Source organism: Pteropus vampyrus, unplaced genomic scaffold (assembly GCF_000151845.1).
Source record: "Pteropus vampyrus isolate Shadow unplaced genomic scaffold, Pvam_2.0 Scaffold708, whole genome shotgun sequence".
NCBI lineage: Eukaryota > Metazoa > Chordata > Mammalia > Chiroptera > Pteropodidae > Pteropus > Pteropus vampyrus.
This window is the reverse complement of record NW_011889489.1, coordinates 68,378-93,210: the sequence shown is the minus strand read 5'-3', so window position 1 is coordinate 93,210 and position 24,833 is coordinate 68,378. Positions and strand designations below refer to the sequence as shown.

Here is a 24,833-nt window from a genome sequence, read left to right as displayed (position 1 = left end):
TAGTTTATGTGGTTCTGGCCTCACAGAAATCAGATGTTTACCATCTGCTTTAAATTTAGGGTATTTTCTGCATTTATTCAGACATTCCTTCTTGATTTAAAGCACGATAAAATAATGATATTTTTATCAATTATAGTGACTTAAAAATATTTGCTTAGTAAGAGCAAGATTGGACATTCTTGGGCATTTTATATTCTATAAACTAATAAATTTTCTAAATGTTCCCCCCACTTTTTTTTTTTGCAGGTAACAGAAACGAGCATAAGCTTTATCCTGAACTTTCCAGTTATCGTGAGAGAGCTGGTAAATAAAAATTTCTATATGTTATAAAAGACTCACATCTACCTCATAACCACAAACTCTGTAATTAAGCTGGCAGGTCGTGAGACTCTCTGGGGAAGCATCAGGCCCCCGTCCTCGAGCCACAGGATGTGAGCCGAAGCTTTTGAGGAGCTTCGTTTAAAAATGCTCTGCTTCTGTCCCCTCACTTGCTTTTATGTGAGGTAACGAGAGTGATGTGGAAACCAAAACAGATACGGTCCTTCGACCTGCCTTACTGTGATCCCCCGGAGAAGACGTTCTTTCAGAGAATTAAGCAGTTATTTGGAAATGTGACTGGGACACCAGGGCAAAGGTTAAACAGTTGTAAAATGGTTTATTTGTTCACATCGCCTTTCGTCACGAGAGTCACAGAACCATACGCTAGTGGATTAGACTCTCGAGCTTTATATGTTATGTTTCCTGCACATAGACTATCAAGATAACTAGGCACCCTTTATTTAAAATTCATAAAATTATTTCAAAGACGTCTGTTTTGCGGGCCCCCGAGCAGAAGCCCACCATTCTCCACTGGGTCTAGGCCCTGGCTTCCCCCTGCCTCCAGCCTGGCTTTCCCTCCTTGGAGTGGGTGTGCCAGCTCGGAGGTGGCCTTGGCGCACGCGGAGAGGTGCTGCCCTCTCAGGCTCACTAAGAAAGCTCTGTGAGATTGTGAAAAGGGCATTGTGCTCTTTGTGATTCACAGAAACTACTGAGATTGTCAAAAGTGTGGCCTATGGACACGTGTCCTTTAGGAGCTAAAGAGGTGAACGTGTGACTGTCGACACCAAAGTCGCAGACACACCTGGAGCCTGTGTTACAGCCTTTCGCCTTAGGGCACCGTTGGGGTCTGACCCACACTAGGTGTCCTGCGGTTAAACGCGACGAGGTCAGCAGCACCCGAGCTTGCTTGCGGGGGCCAGGGCAGGGGGAGGGTTGCCCAACGGGGACATGGAGGGGGAGGGTTGGTGGCTACAGGGCACGGAGGCTGTGGACCCCGAGAATGCCTTGGTTATGTGACCCTGGGGACGAGGCCCCCTGTCCTCAGTGTCTGCCGAGGTCAGTACCTGGTGCCTGACAAATAGAAATGTCTCTCAAAAGGCACTGTGGGAAGATGCTGAATGACGAGAATCAGGACCTTCAGAGGCTCCGGGGCCAGAGGCTGGTCCAGCGGCAGCACGGGTTCCCGGCGCGTGGTCCGAGCGCAGCGTCCCCTGCCCATGGCTGGCCGGCTGGGTTTTGTTTTTATATTTGAGGGTCAGATGAGTTAAGTTGTACAAACAGTAGGGAATAGGTTAATAGTAATATTAATTTATTTAAGTTCTTTCTCCAAAATAAGGGATTTTGAAGGGAAAAAATTTTTAAGTCTGTTTCTAAATTAAAACTTACATTACTGTGTTTTTTAAAAAGCAGCTGTGAGACCAGTTAAGCCCTTCCCCAGGGCTCCCTTACCGAGCGCCCTTGGGGGTCGAGGTCGTGGCACACGGGACTTGCCGTCCGCCCTCTGGCCAGTTCCCAAGCTGGCCCACGCCCGCCCCAGGCTGCATGACGATAATTCTCCAGATCGCGTGCGCTTTGGACTTGCAGCCCGTGGGAGCGCCAGCTACACAGGGCCTGGGCCTCTCGGCGAGACAGGGCTCGCCTGTCCCCAGCCCGGTGGACTGGCAGCTTTGTAACTGAACGTCGGTGCCCCGCCTGCGCCAGTGCCCCCCACCCCCACCCCGTGACTGCCAGTGGCGGTCTGGACGCTCCGGGACTACGCCCGCTCCCTGCCCGCAGCACCCCTCCCCCGTCGGGGCACTCGCCATGGACACTCACACTCCTACAGAGGACATGGTCCCTGAGGCTGTCGGCCCCATGTGTGGCCTGGGGGTCGTGAGTGCCAGCATCGAGTCAGCCACCCAGTCGTCACTGAAGGTGACCGAGTGTCAGCCCGTGTGTGCGGCTGCCTCGTCGGAGCGGAGAGGGGAGAGGGTCAGTGCCCACCACAGGCCCAGCCGCCGGTCTTGTCTGCTGCACGTGGTGACCGTCCGCGTGGCCAGCGCGCGTGTGGCAGCTGGCACAGCGGTGCCACCAGGACGCCCTGACACTCCTGTCACTTGCTTCTTCCTGTTACACACACGTCGGGGCTGGGGGGCTCGCTGGCGGCTTTCGTTGTCTGGCTTTGGGTCATCTGATGGCGCTTCATGAGAAAATGACATTCAGAATGATTTTTTCTTTGACATGGACTCACATTCCTCCGACCTGGTGACATGAGGCGTGACACAAGGACTGGCCCAGGCCACGGCTCCTCTCACACAGGGACGGCCACTGATGCGGGCCAGAGGTCATGTGACTGGTTTTGATGATGTCCAGACTGTATCACAATTTTTTTTGTGACATTCTTTTAATCTTATTCCTTCAAATCAGCAGACTAAAAGTAAATATAGTGTAAAATATAAAAATATGCAGAACTTTTTGTTATAGAAAAACTAATCATACCAGGAATATCTCCAATGTCGCATACTAGTTATTATAAAGGTTATTTCTTCATAGAAAGCATTGCAGCACCATCTTGTGTGGCTACAAATTCAATGTTTCGGTCAATGTCGTTTAATTAAAGTGTTAACTATTTCAACTTCTTACTGACAGGCAACTTCAGTTTATTTTTTATTATTATAATAGTTTAGGTTCCAATAAGTAGCTGGTTTTAGAATTCAGTTGTTTATGTTTTCAGTGTATGTGTAGTTAGAATAATTTATGCACAAGGTTATATGAAGCAGCAGTTTCGAGTTCCATGTAGCTGAGCACACAGAAAGTATGTTTATATTTTTATGATGCTCTACAGTTTGTAACATTTAATGCCTTTTACTCATGTTGACCACTCAAGTCACAAAGTGTTTTCTCCCATTATAGTACATTAAGTTCTACACTCGTGTTGAAATTTTCGTTAAACATCTGTAGACATGCTTCTTGATGTGCTAATTTGAATATCATCTGTTTTGAGAGAAATAACCCATAAAGCACAGAAAGGGACACAGCCATGAAGCCTGAAGGAGGAGAAATGTCTGCTGAGGACGCAGCATAACACAGAAATCGAACCTTATGTGATACGATCATGAGCTGCACTTCATGGAGCAATCACGACTGTCAGAAGAAGAAAAACATAAATGATGTCGTACAGATTGTTCAAAGTTCAAACAATTACAACCACAAATATTTGCTAAATACATTGCTAAGAATATAATAATATGCAGTTTGATTTGTGTGGTTCTAGTAAATGTTGTTATCAAACATTTGCTCTTTTCAAAGAAAAACAAGTTTAATAACATGGAAATCACAGACCATCTGCTATGGGTTCTACTGGCCTTGGAGGCCTCATGATACCCTGACTTGTTAATTTATATCTCACCTGCAACACTCTCAGTTTTTCCTATTAAAAAATGTGAATAATGTAAGTGTTTTTTTCTTGTTTCAGGCAATTTGAGTCAACCCATAGAAGTGACAGCTCTATATTCTTTTGAAGGACAGCAGCCGGGGGATTTGAGTTTTCAAGTTGGAGACAGAATCACAGTCACATCAAAGACAGACTCGCACTTCGACTGGTGGGAAGGGGAGCTTCGAGGTCACACAGGCATTTTTCCAGCCAACTATGTTACCATGAATTAAACTTTATGTTATTTTCTTTGAGAATTATAAAAAAAGTTATTTCTACACTGACAGGATTTGCTATCCAGTTAAGCAAAATTTAATATAAATTTAAAAATACTGTTTATTCCATATGTAAAAGGTTTTGTTTTCTGCATATAAATGGCCAACTTACATGTCTTTAAATACTTTGTACTGATTTTATCACATGCACTATTAGATAGTTAAGATCCTCAATTTACGTGGTCACAGTTCTGTGTTCATTGTCAAACATCACTAAACATTTGATTTGGCGAAGCATATGGTAACTGTTTAATCTGAGAATCTTAAGGGTAGGACATAAATTCCAGTTCATATATTTCTATCTGCAAAGTGACTAGAGAAAAAGAAATCAGCTTAGATAAAGTAGTAATACTTATAGAGTTGTAGATATTCACTAGAATGTGACTCCTTAAAATTATCTTTATACCTTCAAACACTACAGATAGACATTTATAGTAGAAACACCTTTGAGAAGCTCAATCAGCCATGGAGGCCCCCATTAACCCCTCTTTGTGCTCATTGCTACCAGTAGGATCGACTTCTAGTTTTGTTGTCCCCAAATAAATGTGTTTTTTTTTTTTTAAATGTTAAGTTAATGTCTTGATTTTTTCTTGTTTTCTTTTTGTAAAGCGATCATAGGCCCCGTTCCTGATCTGCCTTCCTGGGGCTGCTCATACTCAAAGTTTTCATTGGCATGTTGCGTTTCACTATAAGGGTTTCGATTATCATATTATTAAATTAAGTAAATTTGGCAGGGATTATAAATACGTAAAATGACAATTTTGTATCTAAAGGTCTTTACGAACTAGAGCAAAAGGCAAACCTGACATGATATACTTCGACTGGGGGGAATGCGAGCACGTTCTCCCCTCCAGCCCATTCTCCAAATGGATTAAGTACAAGTGGCGAAGGGGTAGTTTAAAAAAGCAAACATGGAGATTTAAGAATTTCCAGACTCTTAACTCACAGTCAATCTTCAGTAAAATATCTATTTTAGGCCAAGGAAAGGAAAAAAAAAATATTGTGTTGGCTGGAATTAACAAAAAGGCAAAGTAATACAAAACTCGGCAAATTTTCTCCAAAAAGCAATGAAAAAGCTTGACAAAGTTGTGAAAAACAACCATCTCTGAACGGCGAAAATTAACCAAGGCACATAGCAAGGTGAGGAGCATTTATTCAGAAAAACTAAACCTCGGTACCGCCCCCCGTCCCAGTGTCGCCGTGGCCTCGTCCACGCGCCGGGGACCCTCGGGAAAGCCCCGGACCGTGAATTAAAATTCACTCTCGCCGAGGACTGTGGTGTCGCGTCCCGGAGGGAAGGTCACGTGACAGCGGCCACCAGCCTCGCGTCCGAGGGCAGCGTGGGGACCGGTCCCGAGGAGGGCGGGCGGCCGGACACTCCCCGGCCTGGGTGGCGACCCCCGGGTCCGCGGTCCCGCGACGCTGCGACTGTCACGCGCACGACGGCGTCGGCATCGCGGAGGAACGAGGCCCGCGGGCTGGTGCGGGCGCGGGGTTCGGGGTTCGGGGCCCGGGGCGGGGGGCCGGGGTCCGGGTTCGGGGCGCGGGGGCCGGGGTTCGGGTTTGGGGTTCCGGGCCCGGGATCGGGACTCAGGGCGCGGGGGCCGGGGTCAGGGTTCGGGGTTCGGGGGCGGGGCCCGCCATCCGGAACCCTGTCCCGCGTGGTCTGCGCCGGGAGTCCCCACTGACCCGCGTGCCCAGGGGCGGGGCCGCGACGTGAAATGACCTTGAACGTGTCAGAACATCCCAGGGACATAAGACGGGGGGGAGACGCGCCAGGCGCACTGGGGTTGAACGGAGAACAGGAGATGCACTGCACGTGAAGAAAGCCATGTCTGTTGTCGTCAGAAATAAAGTCACATGGGTGGCAGCATGTGACAGTACAAGCGCCTGTCCAGGGCCAGAATCGAGGATACAGACAGGTGGACGCGGGGACGCGCCTTCCCCAGCACTGTCCCCTGAGGCCCCACATGAGCCCACCCAGCGCCCCACCCCCCCATCCCCCGCCTCAGTTCTGAGAGCCACTAAAATGCCATCCAAGCGCCACCAAAATGCCATCTAAGCACCAGTAACAGGGACCTGCATCCTTGGAGAGCCAGTAGATTACAGCGCGGAGCCTGCAGAGTCTTGGGATGCTCCGAGAACGTGGACAGGGGCCACCTGAAAGGACTGCATGACCAACGCTAGGGCAGTATGGGCAGCAAGACAAGCCTTAGAAACGTTGTCATAACCCATAAAATGTGATAAATACTCTGATTTCTCACTGAGGTAAATAACTGAATAAACAGACAGATGGGGCCGCAGGCAGCTGTCCCTCACAGAGGTCCAGCAGGTGAATAAAGACAATCAGAATCCGAAACTGACACACCACAGCAACAGCCACTTACGGACACAAAATTGGTGATTGAAGGGAACGTACGGAGCTTCAAAGTATCTCTTCAAGGCAATTATTGATTACACAGGAAAAACTAGTAACCTTACAGTGGAGAAACCCAACAGACCTCTTGGCCAGGGGTGGGTGACGACATGACCCACAGCGAGATGCCGAGGAACCGTCCACAAAGCACCTTCCCGGCTCTCCCCACAAGGACCATCTCATCGTGAAGGACATGGAGGGACCGAGGGGACACAGCAACTAGATGCAGCCTGGGGCCTGCGTTGGGCCCTGGAAATGAGATTTAAAACTGTCTTACTGGAACGAGTACCGAGGACATCAGTGGAAAAACGTGGGAGCCAGATAAAGCCCTCGGGGTAGGTAAGTTTTGCTGATTGTGCTGTGATTCCATAAGACAGGAACATCGGAAGGCTGAAAGTGTGTATAATCTTCGTATTGTTTTTGCAAATTATAAGTTTCGAATTCTTTCAAAATAAAAACACAATCGCGATTGAATTCCGTGCACGTGCTCGAGGGCGGAGCTGCCCCGCCTGGCACCAGGGGCCGGCGCTTGGCTTTCCCCCGTGTTTTCGTATGCGCGTTTACATGACTCCATAACTGCGTTTTATTATCATGGCAGTGAAAACAGAGCTGTCTGTCTTCGGACCCAGGTTCCCGTGGGGCATCGGCACAGGACGGAGGGGCAGGGCGGGGGGGCTTTGCCAGAGGCGAGGGGCTCCGCGTAGCAGGGTCACCTGGCAGTCCGCAGCCCCCGGCTGTCGGCCCAGCTTTCAATGGCGCTTCTGGGAAAGCTGCAGGCCGGCGGAAATTGGAAACAAAAAGAAATCCCTCCCGAGGGCGTTCTCTCTCTTCCTGGTGTGGACCCCGCGGTGCTGTGGACACTGCTCCTGGGTCAGACCACCCCGCTGGCCCTCTGTCTGGTTGCCACCCGGTCTCCACGTGTGAGCGCCGTGTCCCTCTGCAGTCACGGTGCATGCTCCGTGACTTTCGTCTGTGTTAAAACCTGTCCTCGGCCGGCAGAAGCTGCTTCTCCTGCTGTCGTGACGTTTTCAAGGGGAGCCTCTTCCTAAAGCGGCCGAGCGCCCCTCTGCCGGCATTAAATCTCCAGCTGTGACATCCTTCACCTTCCTCGGGCTTTAAGCTGTCGCAGGAGGCCTCGCCTCCTGAGTCATGCTGGAGGTCATAGGTCGGCAGTCGGCACCCGCACGCCGGCTGCCTTTTTAATCCAAGATAAAGAAGGGTTTCGCCCAAAGCGCCAGGTTTCCGCGCCTGCTGGCACGGCCGAAGTGACGCTTTGGGGGCCCTTTCCTTCTCTACGTGTGTCCTCGCGCTGCATTTATTTATCTTGAAATGCTGGCGACCGCGGCCGCAGGCCCCTCTCTGCACGCGAGGCAACCGAGGTCTCGTCACGTCACGACTTCTCTGCGTCCTGGGCGCGCGCCAGGAACACGGCACCGCCTCACTCGGTCCCCTGGTGTCGCTCAGGGTTAGCGGTCTCGCACTAAACTTGCCGACACGCGCACGAGAACCCTGAGCCCGCTTTGGCTGCGATGGCGCACGACCAGCCGGACAGATGGACGGCTGGCGTGAGGGTGGCGTCGCATGGCCTTGTAGGCGACGCTCGGGCTCACGGCAATAGGGACAGGACGTGGTCACGACATTGTCACAGGAGCCCAGTGTACACCACAGATAACTTTGTGGGTCATGATTTAACACAGCTTCTTAACGTTGGTTTACATTTCTCTCGACTGTGAATTGTGCCATCTGTGTTCATGTGCGTAAGTTTTAGTAAATTTTAACTTTTTAAAATAGATTTGTGTGTATTTTAGGGTAGTAAATAATAAAACAGACCAGTATCTGCATATATTTTATACATTCATGGCATACGTAACTTTCACTTCATTTTAAAAATATTTCTAGGCTATGCAGTTTGCGAGTTTTTTCAGATTGTCACAAATCTCCAAAACAATTTCCAATATATTGATTGAAAAAATTCTACATATAAGTGTGCCCTCGCAGCTCAGACCTCGTTGTTCAAGGGTCAACTGTGTTTGGGGAAATGAACTCTTTGTGATGCCGAACGTGAGACACGTCAGGTGTCCACTGGGTCTCAGCTCCCACGACGTCGTGGCAGGCCAGCTCCTTCCTGCCCAGACGCGGCTAGCCGGTGTTTCTCAGGCCAGAAGGCAGGCCTGAGGGAGAGCCTTCCTGTGTGGCTCCCTCCCACAGGTGGCTCTGAGCCACTGGCCTTAGCCTCCTGCAGGCTGTCACGGAGCTTGGCCGTCACCAACACGCCCAGCTGAGCTGATGCAGGCCTGTAGCTGCACCCTCTCAAAGCTGACGACCAAACTGAGGTAGAAATGCACCTGGGCGTGTGTTTGAGGACCTCAGACTGACGGGCGATTTTTACTCAGTGTTTTGGATTTTTAGCCCCTGACTTATTCTAAAACAATCGTGGTCCTTATTCCCACAGAAAAAGCAGACACGGGCGAGCCCTCTGACGTACCCATCCCTCCAAAGTGCAGCCCCATCTGAGTTTATTTTCATAATTACATGCATATTATCTAAAAGAAACAAAGAACATGGAAAAAATAAATAAAGTTTAAAATAAGCTTTAAACTGTGGGAATGCAGAGAACCCAGCCGGAGAGGAGAATGACAGGCGCAGTGAGCACCGTCTCTATTTTAATATTCCGAGCCTGGCGCGGTGGCCCGTGCGATGGGGGGTATGTCTGCTGACAGAATTACGGGTTCAGAAATGAGATAAACGGATTTTGTCCTGATATCTTTGATGAATTTCAAAGCATGTAAAGCGCAGAGAAAAAACAGCCACCGCTGGCCGTGCGGGTGGTGAGGGCCCGGAGCGCAGGGTTGTGTTTCTTCCAGTGTTACTCTCTCTGCAGCCATATTAATATTTTATTTGTCAGTACCGATGAACACTGAAATGTCACCCAGCATTAAACTCATGATGATAACTAAAAACAACACAAAGAAGTGCTCGTGCTACATCGTTCGGAGAAAATTCAGGACACACAATTTTATGTGCTTCATGATCAAAGCGAGTAAGCTCTGTTTGCATTTAGAGTCTGGAGGGGAAAGTACAGGTGGAATATTTTGCTGAGATTGTGTAGAAGTTTCCTTCATCCAAAATTTTATATATTTTCTTAATGATAATAACAGCTATTAAAAGACTTCAAGTATAAATTAATTATTTCCCAAACGGTAAAAATAAACGTAACCAGGGGATGTGTTTGCTCCTGCTTTGTCCTTCCTTGCTCGCTTTTGCCAATCTAGCCGGGACTTCTCTCCAGCTTCTCCGAGGAGATTACAGTCAGCTGCAAAGACCCTGAAGAAGAGGCCTTCCCGTGGGGTGACGCTGGTGACCCTTAGAGGCCAGGCCGGTGCGTCCCAGTGTGGACGGGTTAGCCCCTCACGTAGGTGCTGAAGCAGGTGCCTGAGACGCCAGCCGCGGCTCACCGCCCAGGGAACACCTTGGGCAACGCTCACGATGCTCGTGCTCGGAACCATCAGCACCAACCACGAGCCTCCCGCAGGCTGAGGACGAGCCGGCCTGGCCACTGCCCCGGGCGGCCGCAGAGGTCGGACGTCCACTTGGTCCAGAGTGTTTATTTCCAACAGTATTTGAAGGATTTATCAAAGACAAGACTTTTTAAATGCTATAAAATATTCAGTTAAAAAGACTGAGTCCATGACGTATGCAAACCGGCACAAACCACATGCTCCTAGAGACAAAGCGATGAAATCCTAAGCTTCCGCTTCCCAGGGCATTACGGTGGGTGCCCAGGCTCCGGGCCGTCTGACCTGAGTGCCACTTCAGGTCAGACTGGAGAAGAGGCTTTTCCACCCAAAGCAGAGCCCCTTTCCCCTCGCCGTCAGCGTGGGACAGCACAGCCCGCCTGTGGGCCGAATGCTGCTGCACTCGGTTCCACGAGTCCGAGGTGAGCTTCCACGAGCTGCTGCACTGAGAACCCCAGAAAAGTTAAACTGGACACAGGACCAAATCCGCCCTGGACAGAGATCGTTTCTCCCACCGCTGGTGACGCTGAACTTTGCTCCAGTCCCAGGAGCCTGCAAAACAGTGGAGGTTGGGCTCCCCCCCCCCCCGGTGTCACTGCAGAGGACATGCACACACACACACAAGCACAAACACACACGGAGATGAGTCTCTCTCACACACACACACGCACACACGCACGAAGACAAATCTGGACGCCAGGCCAGGCGCAGTCCTCAAACCCCCTTCTTTGTCCCGTGAATAATTAGTCGAGCTGCTTTGTTTCCAGTGACCTAGGGGACAAAATGCTCATTTTCTGACCTCGAGTCCCCGCCTCCTCCGGACTTGGCCCTCCCTTCATTAGGCACTGGGACGAGGAGGCCCCCCAGCAAACGCACCCCCCGCAAACTCTCCCTGATCTGCGAACACAGAAGCCTGGCTTCTGCCCAGCTGCACGTGCTCACAGGGACACCCCCTGCGGCCAGAAGGTCCCCTCCTCGCGGGCAAGGACCTTGCTGAGTAAGGTCAGGGTCGCGTTCCACGTGACACGCGCTGGTGCGCAGTTCCATTGAGCCCTGACACGCGTCGGCAGAGACCCGACGGCCCTCTCTGCACGGAGACCCCCTGCAGGGAGCATGTGGAGGGGCCAGGAGCGAAGCCAACGAAACTTTCTCGAATGTGCGGCCGACCGAGGAAAATGGGGTGAGCCTCGGAGGCCCTGACTGGCCAGAGGAGACCGAATCTTGGCGGGGCTGGAAGCAAAACCAGACCGGAACCCGAAGGTCTAGGCGGCTTCATTAGCGACTCATGAGCCAGCGGCGTCCCGGCCGCACCCGGGACCAGCTCCCAGGGCCTGTGCCCCCCAAGCGTCACAGCAGGGGGGCCGGCGAGGCCGCGGCGGCGCAGGAAATCCAGGGGCCGTTGGGCTGCGCCATGGTGTCTTCGAGGGCAGGAGATGCAGCAGTTTATCAGTGGGTCGCCTCTTCTCAGTGTGGGGATGGAGAGGCCCTCGTGACAAGGGACCTTACTGGCACTTGCCCAGAAAGCTCCAGAGCGGGTGATCGAAATCATGGTTCTGGGAGAGGCTGAAAGTGCAACCGGATCGGGTGTTAAACCCACTCGTTGGCTGGATTTCAGCCCAGGCGACGCCACTTTGGGCCTGCGTTTTTCCCTTAACATCTGACATCCCGGTAACAGCCGGTCCCGCTGACAAGTGCCTCTGTTTTAACCACTTTCCTTCCATTTTCCACAGGCCCTCGGAGCCCCTTCTAGGTGCTGGATGGGACGCCGCCGATTCATGAATCGCTTGATAAACACAGCTAGATCTGCACGTTTACTCAGCTGAGTTTTGTTTTTAACGCAAGCAAGATAAAGAGCGAGGAGAGCTCCTTGGGTTTGGGGATGTGCGTGGCTGACATCGCGACAGCGGCCCCTTCAGGGGGTGCAGTGGGCAGCCCTTCGGAGGGGGCTGAGGGCGAGACTGGGAGTCCCGTGAGGGGTACGGGCGACAGCCAGCTGTGACAGCGGCTACGGATCGGGCCGAGCGGGGGACGTGGAGCCATGCGGGCTTCCCCGGAGGGCGTGTCGTGGACAGGATGGTGCTGAGGGGGACGCCCCCGTGGGAGGCAGAAGGGACACTGACTGACAGTGGCCTTGAGGGCGGTGGCCTTCAGCCTGCTCAGGCCAGGCCAGGTGAGGGGGGCGAACATTTTCAGGTGCTGGCAGGTTTGGTGCCCAGGAGAGCAGGGCTTCCCCACCTGACTTGTGTTTTCACACAAAAAAGCATGAGAAGCGTCTCTGACTGCGATGTGGGAGGCCGAGGAGACAGGGACCAGCACAGAGTGGCCACTGTGGACGCTGGGAGGAGTTTCGGGGAGACGCAGTGTGTGCGTGGGCAGCTGTCGGCGTCCGGCTGAGAAGTGCGTCCTGGCACTGTCCCTCCACCCAGGCGCAGGGAGGGGGGACGTGTAGGCGGCGGGACAGCAGCCCCAGGCCTGGCGGGACGTTTCCAGGTGCTTGACACATGGCACCGAGTGTACAGTCCTTGCTTTTTAGAGTTGTCATGTTATTTGACTCCATTTGGAGCTGATTTTTTAGGTCACTTTGTATTTGCACAGTCCCCTGCTCAGAAGGAGCTTAGAGGCCGGCGTGGGGGAGGGGAGAGGTGTTGTGCGGGGGCAGGAGGTTCTGCTGTGCTGCTGACGACAAGGACACCCTGTGCTTTTTCTAGGACACCTGAGAAAGAGGAAGGGCATGCGGAGCAGACACCCGGAGGCAGAGGGGAACCAGCGAGGGCCGCTTCTCTAACTCACGGGGGAAGACGGTCCAAATCACATTATTTCAAGCCCTTCAAAAAATAAAGTAATTAGTAAAAACACTGTATCTCTGATATTACTTGTTTAAATACATGGGCATAAGGAAATGCATTTCAAGAAAACAATCTAAAGGAAGAGCGAAACTAATCAAAGGTACTCGTTGCAGTGTGAATTGTAATAACTTAAATGTCCGACAATAGCAGTGTGTAAGAAAATCGTGCATGGTTGCTTTTAAGAATATTGTGCAATAATCCAAATAAAATGTTAATTATGTAGCAACACATTAAAATATTCAATATATAATAGAAAATGAAATAAATACAAGAATATTTTTCTAAACAATGATTAAACTGAGGTTAACATGATTTACGCGACTGAACAAGAACTGGAAAGATTCATGGGAAAATACAAACAAATGATTCGTTAGGGTGGAGAGAATGTTAGGAAAGAAAAGGAAATTCTGGGTTTTTTTTTTTCTTGCATTATTGTTTTGGCTGAACAATTTATGACAGAGACCTTGACCATGACAAAAGTGTTGCCTGTGGGAGGGACAAACGCACACGCACGGTGCTGGTCCAAAAAGCCCTAAAGGGCAAACTCCACGGCCACCGGGGAGCTTTGCGGTTGTCGCGGACCCGGAGGCGGTCACAGCCCCCGCTGACTCCCTCTGCTCCCCCGTGAGCTCCCTTTGCTGCGTTTCATGCCGTGCGTTTGAGGTGCGTGTGCGTCTGTTGCGACCCCTCTTTACCCACGTCCCTTTGCTGAGGGATCGGCTGTCGCGGTCAGCGCTACTAGGCGCGTGGGGACTGGCGGTCACCGCGGTCACCGCAGCCAGGATGCGGCCCAGCGTCCGGCCCAGGGTCCGGCGGGCAGCACGGGGTCCAGGTCGGGCCCGAGGCGCCACCTGGGCCAGACGCCGCGGCACCACCCGCTCGCCCAGCCCCGCAGGCACAGGTGGCACCGCAGCGGCCCCCAGCTCTCCTCCGGGGACCCCTCCATGCCAAAGACTCCAAGGGAAAGTTTTGATATTTTAGAGGAATTTAAGCGTTTTTTTTTTACTTGAGAAAGTCTTACCAGCAAGTGATTTGAAGCCAACATGGAGATAGGATCACAAAGTAACGAGTTTAGCATTATTTCAATTATATTTGACATGTGTACTGTACTGGAAGAGTATAAAAATAAAACCTCTCTCCAGACGACTTATAAATATTCTTAAAAAAAATAAACTCTGGGTAATTGCTCTTGAATTTTGGCACACACACATGTTTAAAAATGACAACGAAAATGCTTTAATTTTCCCCGGGTGTCCACTTTAGCAAATTAAGCCTATAGTTTCACAATTTTTTAAACATAACTGACATGTCTTGTCTTTATTATTAAAATGTCACAAGAGCCATTTTAATTTCTCCTACAAAATAATGGAATATCGTATATTCTTAGCATGTGAACATATGGCTATAATACTTTCACAGGTTGACTTGGAAATATATAATAGTACTAAGAAAATAATATTTATCCCAAGCATTTATATGAATTAAAAAGTGATCACACAGGGCATTACCATTTTCATACATTGCTTTTTAGATTTTAGCGTTTCCTCATGTTTAAAAAGTTATCCCTGGACATAATTTTAATTATTACGTAATACCCGTTTTTTCAATTTGCTAAATAATTTGTCATACATTTGGGTTACTTCCAGCTTTTAGCTGCTAGCTGTGGCACTGTTATTCATGACATTTTTATGTCTAAGGGTATTGTAGCACCCCATTTGCCAAGAGAAATTTCAAAAATACTAAGTCAAAGTCTGTTTTAAAAATTTATTTTTAAATTTTTTTTTAGGTGAGACAACCCTTGGTTGACCTCACAGATTGCAAGGAACTTGTCAGTTTACAATCCCTTATTTTTTAAATTTTTTACGTCTACAGCATCTGGTCTTCCTAGGTGGTCTCCCATCTAAGGACTAACCAGGCCAGACCCTGCTCGGCTTCCGAGATCAGACGGGATCGGGCGTGTTCAGGGAGGCGTGGCCGTAGACCGAAACATTTTTGATATATATTGACACGCTGTTTTTTAACGAGTTGTACGACTTTGTTCAACATCGGTAGAAATGAGGGTGCCCACCCGAGGCCCAGGATCACAGCGGCGGCCGCTGCCGAATCGCAGGTTTGGGTGCGAAGAAGAGGCCATCGAGGCCCTACGTGATCTACGTAAAACTCCCTTTGCGCATCTACAAAAAAAAGTCTGTCTTTTAAAGAAAATGTGAAAATATTCCTACTGTTTCCAAAATTTCGCATCTAACACACACGTCTGCCCTGTGAGGTACGAGTTGTTGCTTTTCCTTAGGAGAGACTTGGGGTTCAGAAAGACGGATCTGGCGCTGAAACCTGGCGCCCGCGGCCCTGGCTGGCGGGGTCCTCCCTGTGCCTCCCCGGGGGGTCGCTGCTTCCAGAGAAACCAAGGCGCGGCGAGCACATGGCCCCCCGCGCCCTGCACCCCACTTTCTGCGCCTGCCCTTGCAGTAGGGCCATGCGAGGCCTTGGGCGGTGGAAATGCCGAGGCCTAGGGGTGGCCGTTCTGCAGCTCTGCGCTCGTGAGTTCGGGCTCAGCAGCGAAAGCTCCATCTGGCACCTCGCGAGGCACGCGCGCTCCCGACCAGGAAGGGGGCTGTTTTGCCAAGAGCTGACGAACCTGGCTTGACCGCGGCCTGAAAGAATGCGACACCCCAAAAAAGGACCCTACCGCTTCGGAGAATGTTGTTGACGTGACACTAAGCCCCAGATGACCTTACATTCTAAATAAAAGCTCCATGGGCAATTTGTATGAGAAGCTTGTTTTTAAAAGAAAATAAATTACATGACAGTTTTATTATGTATATTACAAACTAGACTGGTGAGCATTTTACTCAGCATTTAAAAACCTTTGGTTAAGACCTCTCGGTACGTAAAGCTTACATAACGAAATCTAGCAAAAATCTATAAAATCTAAACACATTTCCAAACGAGGGGACGGTGCACGCAAGGCGGAGGCCTTCAGGCGGCTCTGCCGCGTGCAGACGCGCAGAGTTCTCCTCCGTGCTCAGCTTGCGGGAGCCGCCGGAGCACTCCGCCCATCTGCACCCTGCGCAGTCTGGCCGGTGGGCTCTGTTTGAGGTCAGGTGTCAATGAGACGAGACGATGATTCCTAAAAGTGACCAGCGCTAACCCCCGTGCCCGCCAGGTTCTGGAACCCTGCACGATGCGCCTCGTTGTACCCAAAAGAACCGGGCTCCTGAGGATGCACGCGACGCTGCCGCTCACAGAGCTTAGGGAGGAATCGTGCCGTCCAGCCTGTGAGCCTTATGTTCCAAGTCGAAATCAACCACCCTACACGCCCTGGGGTTCAAGGGTTCTCTGCTAATGTTGAATCTTGCCTCTTGGGAGTTACAGAATCTTAAGTTGTTCTATTTTTACGGATTTCCAAAACAGACCATCCAAGAGATCAGGGCAGGTGTTTATCTGAGGTGTGACTTTAGTGGGGCATCTGTCCTCTCGGCTTCCCAGTGCGGGGGAGCTGGCTTCTCGGGCGAACGTCAGCAGGACTGTGTGAACAGGTGGCGATGTTTCACGTTTGATAGAACATCAGGCCTCTGATGTTTTCCGAGGACAACTTGGCCCCTCCCGGGGGCTCTGAGGTTGGGACAGAATGCTCACTAGGAGAGGCTGTGAGTCAGTTGTGTCTTTGATTTTCAGCAATGTCCTTAATCACCGCATGAATATGGATAAATGTTTTAATCACCACATGAATATTTATGAACCACGGAGACTAAGATGTGCTGGAGGCTGCTCCCCAGGGCCCCTCCACCCTCCTGCCGTGTCTGTCCTCTTTGTTTCCCGCAGCCGCCCCCTCCTCTAGAGGCCCCAGGTGAGGGTGAAAGGGAGTCAGGCTGAGGAGTCACGCAGGCGCCCTTGGCTTCTAAGGGCTGCCGAGCTACACTGAGAGGCCCGTGGCCACTCGTGGGCTAAGGGGATTCAGTTCTGGGTAGGAAGAAAAGGGTCCGTGGGCCCCACAGCCCAGCCACCCAGGTAACTGGACTGTCCTTAGCTTGGATGGCTCGTGTATGTGTGCGCCCATGTGCGCACATGGTCATGCACACGTGAGAACACGCCTGTGCACATGTGCATGTGTGTGATGTGCACAGTCTATGCATGTGTGTGCATGCACGTGTGTGTATGTGACACACTCGCTTATTTAGTCTCCAGAAATATGACAAGAGTTAAGTCTTTCCTATATTTTTATATGGCATAAACTCATTTTAATTTCTTAACATGGACATTCGCACACTTATGTGGGTCATTCCTTCCAGGTGAGGGGTTAATTGCTTCACGTCTGGACTGTTTCAAGTTCATCCTTCTTGGGATCAGCGTCCCGATGTTCCCCCTGGGTCAGTGCAGGAGTCTGCTGCCCACAGGACGCTGTCCGATCGCACGGCTCGTGTGAGCTCTGACGGCACGGCCATGAGTCCTCGTGCACGAGGCTTCCTTCTCTGCCCTTTGTCCACACAGCAACCTCCAGGCAGCGGTCCCCAGGGCCCGGCGCTCCTATGAGCCTCTAACGCCCAGTGATGTGAGGCGGAGCCGAGGCGGTGATGCCGGCGCTGGGGAGCGGCTGCACGTGCAGTCGGAGCTTCGCTCGCTCGCTGTGCGGCCCGGGCCCCCGGGGGCGGGGAAACCCCTGCTTTACCGACTCTTCTCCCCCTTCTTTGGTCTTATGTCAGTCCCAGGGCTTCATCTTGGCCAACATTTTAAGTAATGGGAGTCGAGGACATGGAGTCAGGCAGCCTGAATTCTGGAACCTTCTCCACTAGTCACTTGCGCATCGAAGCTGTGGTCCAGCACGTGGCTCCATTTACTTGGTCTTGGCCTGCTCAGCAGTCACGTTGTTAAATACATACCACTTATCATTACAGGTCAAACAGGACACTGTATGTCAGCTCGTTTTGTAAACTTTAAAGCTCAGATCTTGCTATTATTATATAATTGCAAAATTCTCCAAGCCTTGCTTCTTACTTGGTCGCTGGTCTAGACATTGGATTAATTCTGTCCTTTCTATTTTTTTAAATGTTGAATATATGAAATCGCTGATATTTGACAATTTCTTACGTATGAAAATGGCAATTTCATTTGGTTTATCCTACTAATTAAAAAGGGTGAAGTGACGCCTTGCATGGCTGACACTGTAAACGGTACCAGTAGGTGAACGATAAACAATAACAATGTTGTTTGTGTCTTGTTTTGTGGGGAGTTCGTTTGTCAGAAGTGATCATGTCTGCTGGTTGCTTTCAGCTTCTGCCCGGGAGCTGGCGTCCCTCAGAAGTGCCGTGGTGCTTTGTTTTCTGTTCACGTTTCATGGTGTCGCAGTGAAAGCGTGAGCCGGCCGACACCGCCATTCGCGAGGCTGGCTGGGGGCTTCGGGGTGGTTCGGTAGGGTCGGTCGTTACACCGAAGGTTCTCCAGACGTTAGGAAGTGGCGTCTCAGTCTAGACTGTCTCTTCCTGGAGAACTGGCTCCTGTCCTCCTCAGTGGCCGCAGGCAGAGTCGAGGTGGTGATGATGACCTTGGTCCCGCCTGCTGTCCAGGGTCCTGCGCGTCATGGCCACGTGGCCCTGGGAGCAGGGCCCACGGGCCGTGGTGTCCTTCACGCTGAATCGGCTGCCAGTCACTCCGCGTCCTTGGCCGACCGCTCCCCCTGTGTTTACAGCGGTGACAGTGGTTTCTCAGGATGAAGGGTGGCACGGGCGACTATCTTGGAGGCTTTTCCTTGCAATAGCAAAGCTTGGAAAAAAAAAAGGTTAAAAAATATTCAGTAATTCAACCTGTTGGGACAATTTGAACATCTTAAGGCACCAGCGTGTTGAGATTTCTGAAAATGACGACAACGGTGATGAGGGAGGAAGTATTCAGCCTCCGCTTTGGTTCAGAGGGAAGGCCGGGTTCGTGAGGTCTTGACACGGAGTCTTCTTTGACCTGATACTTACATTTCACTCCTGTTTGAGGCCCAGCTGGGGGCATGGAAGGAGCAGAAGCTGCTCACAGGACAGCAAGGAGGGGTGCGACTTCCGTGGGGAGTAAGCCCAGGTCCAGAGCAAGTTCCGGGTGGCGGAACCGGAACCGGAACCGAGGTCTGCGCTCTGCGATCGAGTGTCCTTCTGGCCCTGCGAGCCCCTTAGCCGAGTGCCCGCTCTCGCACGCTAAGGGCACACTCATCTCTCTGTCCTCTGCTGCCATCTGCTGTGCAGGTGCACTGGCGAGGACGCTGCGTGGCCTTCGCCCCAGGTGCGTGGCAGGGGCAGCGGCGTGTTCCTGGGGCCCTCCTGGAGCCTCTGCTCCGGCTGGTCCCCGACAGGCCTGTGGCGTCCCCTGGTGGCCGCTCAGTATGAGGACGTGTGTGCCGGGTCCCCAAGTCCCCAGGTCCCCTCTGGTGGTGGGGCTCCCAGGGGAAGGTGAGCCCTCTGATAGATGGGTGGTATTTCAGAGGCTGATGCCTTCTGACATCGTCTGAGCTGGTGGTTTTCAAAATGTGTCGAGGGATGTTCCAACAGCGTCACAAGGTACACGTTCTGTGTTTAAATTCCATCTACAATAGTCAGGCATCTTTCGAGCGTGTTAACATTCCTGGAGTCAGGAGGCGTCTGGCAGTCGGTGTCTCGCACTTGTGCAGGTGTCTGTCTCGCTCTGGAAAGTGTCCCCGCTGGTGGCGAGTGCTCGGTTGATGGGGTCCCAGAACCGCGGGCTGCAGCCGCCAACTCTTCCGAGTGTTCTCGCCGAAGAGCGTGTCCCTCCTTCTCCTGAGTCCGGCTGTGCTGAGCAGAGGAGCCCAATCTCAAGACACGGGAAAGTCCGGGTCTCAGAGGCCCTTCTCCGTGTCTGGGCACCAGGGCCCAGGCTGTCGTCTCGGTCCCTGTGCTCTGACCCCAGCGCTGGCCCTTCGCGGCGTGGGGGGTGGGGGCCGCCCTTGGTCTTGGGAGGGGTCGGCTGTTCATAGCACTTCACAGCCTGTCAGATGCCGAACCCGCTGCCACACGGACCCATTCGGGAAGCTGCATTTAACTCGAGCCAGCATGGCGGGGAGCCCCTCTTCCAGTAAGCACACCCAGACCCTCACTGTTTTCCCATGAGAGAGTTGGCTTAGCGCCTCGCCTGGTTCCAGAGCTCCCCGAAAGACCTTGGGGAGCTGTACAAGCGAATTCCCTTCTCCTTCTTCTGCCCCCCAAGCCTGTGTGTGCATCTGTAAGTGCGTGAGTGTGTGTGCGCGTGTGCATCTGTGTGTGCACACATGTGCACGAGTGTTAGCGTGAGCATGTGTATGTGTGCGTGCATGCATCTGTGAGTGCGTGTGCGCGTGTGCACGAGAGTGTGAATGTGAGTGTGTGAATGTGTGTGCACACATGCCTGTTAGTGTGTGCGTGCGCATCTGTGTGTGCACATGTGTGCATGAGTGTGAGTGCGAGTATGTGCGCACGCATGTGTGCGTGCATGCATCTGTGTGTGCCCACATGTGCATGAGCGCGAGTGTGTATGTGCATATGCATCTGTGTGCGCACATGTGCGTGAGTGCGTGTGGGCATGTGTGTGAGCGTGTGTGTATGTGCATCTGTGAGTGTGTGCGCACATGTGCGTGAGCGTCTGAGTGTGGCGCACATGTGCGTGAGTGCGTGTGGGCATGTGTGTGAGCGTGTGTGTATGTGCATCTGTGAGTGTGTGCGCACATGTGCGTGAGCGTCTGAGTGTGTGAGCGTGTTTGAGTGCACGAGTGTGAGAGAGAGGGGACCCTAATCCACAGAGCCATGCCCTGGTCTTTGGGAAATGGGGTGGAGAATGGGAAAAGCTGCGCATCCGTAACACTCTCACGATTCGGTCTGTGATGTCGGGCAGTTCACAGTAAGATGGAAACTCACGCGCGTGTTAGGAGTCGGAGCAGTAACTGAGCCGCAGCTAAGCGCAGGCGCCCGCCCCGTGTCCACACGCACCCTCCCACCAGCAGAAATCGTGGACGGTTCTGTTTTGACCGCTGCCCCCGGCAACACCGATCCTTTCACGGCCTCCAGTGTTCGCTTTTTCCAGGAAGTCACAGGATGTCACCTTCGGACTGGCTGCTGTCACTCGGCATTAAGGCTGCTCCGTCATCCCCGCCCTGACAGTTCACTCCTCGCTGAATCGTGCTCTGCTGTGTGGCTGGCCACACGTGTTCGTCCGTCCACCTGCTGACGTTTTCGTAAATCATAAATCAAACTTCTGTGGACGTTTCTGTGGACGTAACTTTCCAAGTCGGTCGGTTACGTGTGAGCACAACTGATGGATCACGAGGTGACACTGTTTTCGCATTGTGAGAAAAGCCAGACTCTGCCCTCTCAGAGCTGCAGCATCCGTGTCCCCACCCAGAGCGGGGGCCCTGTGGCTCCACGGCCCGCAGGGCTCCGCGTCAGCAGGGTCTGGACTTCAGCCGTTCCGATAGGCGTGTGGGGTATGAAATTGTTTTAATTTGCGTTTCTGCAATGACATATGATGTTGAGTATCTTTTCATCTGCTTATTTGTCATCTGTGTATCTTTGTATATCTTTGGTGAGGTGTCTGTTCAGGTTGTTTACCCATTTTTAATTAAATCATTTATTTTCTTATTGTTTTAGGAGTTCTTTGTATATTTTGGATACACGAATTCATCTTCTCTGTTTTGTAAATATTTTCTCTCAGTCCATGGCTTGTCTTTTTATTCTTTTAATAGTATTTCCAGAACAGAAGTATTTAATTTTTAATTTTAGATTTAAGTAAGTGATAAAATCTTAAAGTTTGGAAAATACTCCAGTGTTAGAGCTCTGAACTATAAATCCTGAATTATTTTAATTTTACAATGTGTGGGCTTTTATTCGGAAAAGCATATTTTCTGGGTGTTCAGAACTACGAGAAGTTTCATTTGGGTTCTCTATATTGTGGGCGAGGTGCTACCAGCATCCGTGTAATAGACACTCACAAATGTCACCCTTTTATTCTCTCTCTAAGCAGATTAATGACCTGTAACTGCAGCTTAATCCAGCACCTGCCGAAGGCTGTTGCACCAAACTTCCCCTTTGCTGTGAGCGACCTCGGAAATGGCGGTGGAGGGGCCCGGGCGTCTGTGAGTCCCGTTGCCAGAGCGTGGGGTTGTTGAGCTGTGCTCTCCCACACGCACCGGCTGCCTGATTCCGACCCACTGCAGCCGCCGAGGACACGTCCACGTGCCTTCTCCGTGCCTTCTCCGTGGGGCTGCACTTCAAGCCCCCACAAGAAGAATGTCCTCATCTGATGCTTCGGAAAAGTTAAACATTCGGTTGCCTTGTCGAACATCCATTCCAGGGTGGAAATGCGTTCAAATCGGATTTGAACCGTGGAACTAGAAGTTTAGTTTGTTGATGTGTAGCCATCTTCGAATTTTGACTGTCATGCAGCACCGCCAGTCATATTTGGGGGGATAAAACACAAAAGATGAACAATCGTTGTTTGGAAAAGCACGAAAAACTGGAAAAGAAAATTCCGTTGTCCCTCTGGACAGCCTGGTGAGTGAGGGGCCCGAGGCCGCGGGTCTGCGGGGCGCCGCCCCTGCCAGATCCCCTCCGCATCTTTCGTGGCGGAAAGGTTTAGTGTCCTTGCACGAATCCAAGTTCGGTTCGCTCCGCGGCTGGCCAGCGGCGTAACTAACTACCCGCAGCAGCGCCCTGTGTGCGACGTCCCGTCCCGGCGGCCGGGGCCTGGAGAGCCGGCGTCCCGGGGCCGGCTGGCTTTGCTGCCCAGAGTGGGGGCCCGTGGCCGGACGCTCTTCTCGCCCGTGGAGGTGGTGAATCGTCGTGCGTTGTTGCTGCTTTGGTTTAAAGCAGTTTGTTCTCTTTATTCCCATGTGACGATTTTTAGAACATGGATTTCGTGGTCATTAGTGCTGGGTGAAAAGGAAGCGCTCCGTGAAATCGGGGAGACGAATGACCGAAGCGGCATGAGAGGCCGCAGAGGCTGTCACTCCAGGCCGCGTGGGGCGCGGAGCGTGCGGGCTGGGGGCGGGGCGGGGCCCACAGCCCGGGACAGTGGCTCTGTCTCCAGTGACGGCATCAGGTCCCAGGGTGTCACTGCCATTGACGTGGTTAGGATACTGGACCCTCTGGGTCTTTTAACTGAAAGAAAACTATCTTTGAAATTTATTTTGGCTTAAAGAAAACTAAGCCCTTGGGATAGTGGTCGCAAACCCTGTTTTCCGCTATGTCAAAATAAATCAGCCTCCCAACATCCTAAAACAAATGAGCGAATAAAAATAATTTTCTTGGCTATTCACATTTTAAGTCATTATGAACTGTCGACCATGCACTAACACAGAACTTCACTTTATTCTGAAAAGCAGACATTGAGGCAGCGAAGATCAGAGCCGTCGTCCGTCTCATTTGGAGACACGTGGCCTTTCCGGACGAAAGCAGGTGTGCCGGGCGCAGTGACAGGGTCCGAAGCACCGCGAACGTGGCGACGGCCTCGGGCAGCCCTCGCGGGTTGAACATGGGCGAGCGGCCCCCTGCTGATCGCGGGCCTCGGCGCCACCCTTGGCACGGGCAGCGGGGCTGCTCCCGGGCGGCCTCTGAGACTCCGTGGGGAGGTTTAGGGGCTGGTGTGCAGGGCGACACCTCTCGCTGCCGCCTCTGTGAAACTCTCACGGACACGGCCAAACCCAGAGCAGTGGACGGCGACGTTTCACTTGTTGAGGTGCCTGCTCCTGGGGCTGGGGCTGAGCTTGCAGGATTCCCATTTCCCTGTCCGCGTCTGTGAAACGCTATTTATTACTCTCCAACGTGTGAACTGCGGTGACCAGGAAGCAGGTGGCACCTAGCCCAGCGCGGTCTGGACTGGGCCGGGGCCACTCAGTGTGGATTTCCTTCTGCAAACTTCGCAGAAATTCTCTTCCTTATGATTTTCCTAGCCGCATTTCCTTTTCCATAGCTTACTTTATCCTAAAATACAGTAATATTACATGTAACACACAAAATGTGTGGACCGACCGTTGACGTTATCGGCGAGGCCTTGGATCAGGAGTGGTATTTGGGGCGTCGGCGGTGACACACCGTTTTCCTGCCTGGGGGTCGGCAGCCTTGACCCCGTGCCGCTGAAGGTCAGCTAATCTCCCTTCTCCATTGGTAGCCACATGGCGCACCAGACACCCTGGTGTGGGTCCCACAGCCGAAACAGCGCCGGCCGTCACCGAGTCCTGCTGCTGGTCCCCGACAGGTGTCACACCTCGCACTCCTTTGCCCGCTGTGCAGATGAGGCGGGTTGAGCGTGGGGCCCACAATGGCACGGCTGTGAGCGACGGAGCAGGGACACAACCCGTCAGCGGTTCCGGGTGACCTGTGCTGCGCCGACCCTCTCCTGCCAGGGACGGACGCGGTGAGGGCGTGACTCAGCGAGGCTCCTGCTCATCGTGGCACTCCTGGGCCTTCGCGGTCACAGAAACCGCAGCTCCGCGGGAAAGCGTGTTGGTCACCAGCAAGGCTGTAGCTGGAGCTCAAACTCTGAGCCTGGTGCCGGAGGCCCTGGCTTGGTGACGAGCCGCATCGCCAGCACACGGGCCCCTCCGCCCGCGTGTCACCAGCCAGCCAGCGACTCGGTTAACGCTGACGGCCGGGGGTGGGGGGAGGCGGCCCAAACGCCCCCGAATGCGGAAACCCTTGGACATACAGAGCCTCGATCTTGGCGTTCTCTACGCTCAAATGGCAGGGCCACGGTCATCTCAGTTTAATCACTAACTGTGCTGTGTGCACCCAGGGACAAGGACAAAGTGCTGTTTAAATTCCTGTCCCCAGAATTCAGCACGATGCCCGCAACCCCATGTGCCTCCAGCAGCGTTAGCTGGTGAAAGCCCAGCTACCTTAAAGCAAAGAGTCACCGTTCCCTATTCACAAAGGACGATTTCCAGGACAATAGTCAACCAACACTTGACGTTTGAGTGAAAAGTTAAGTCCTGTACATGTCAGCAGTGGGTCTTTCTGCCTGTCGTCCCCCCTCCGGGCCACACATGACCTTGACCCATTATAGCGAAAGCCTTGCTTCTTTGGATCGGTGTGG

General features: G+C 52.1%; 1 protein-coding gene and 1 pseudogene across 1 annotated transcript in view; one reads left to right on the top strand and one right to left on the bottom strand.

The window, feature by feature from the left end:
- SH3YL1 (SH3 and SYLF domain containing 1) overlaps nt 1-4,019 on the top strand; it is a 28,363-nt gene extending 24,344 nt beyond the window's left edge. The window contains exons 9-10 of the mRNA XM_023526109.1: nt 247-303; nt 3,773-4,019. Of these exons, the coding sequence (XP_023381877.1) occupies nt 247-303; nt 3,773-3,963 (248 nt within the window). The 3' untranslated portion in view covers nt 3,964-4,019. The remainder of the gene's footprint in view (nt 1-246; nt 304-3,772) is intronic.
- A 10,626-nt stretch (nt 4,020-14,645) lies between these two features.
- LOC111733972 lies at nt 14,646-14,764 on the bottom strand (annotated as a pseudogene).
- Between the last annotated feature and the right edge of the window lie 10,069 nt (nt 14,765-24,833).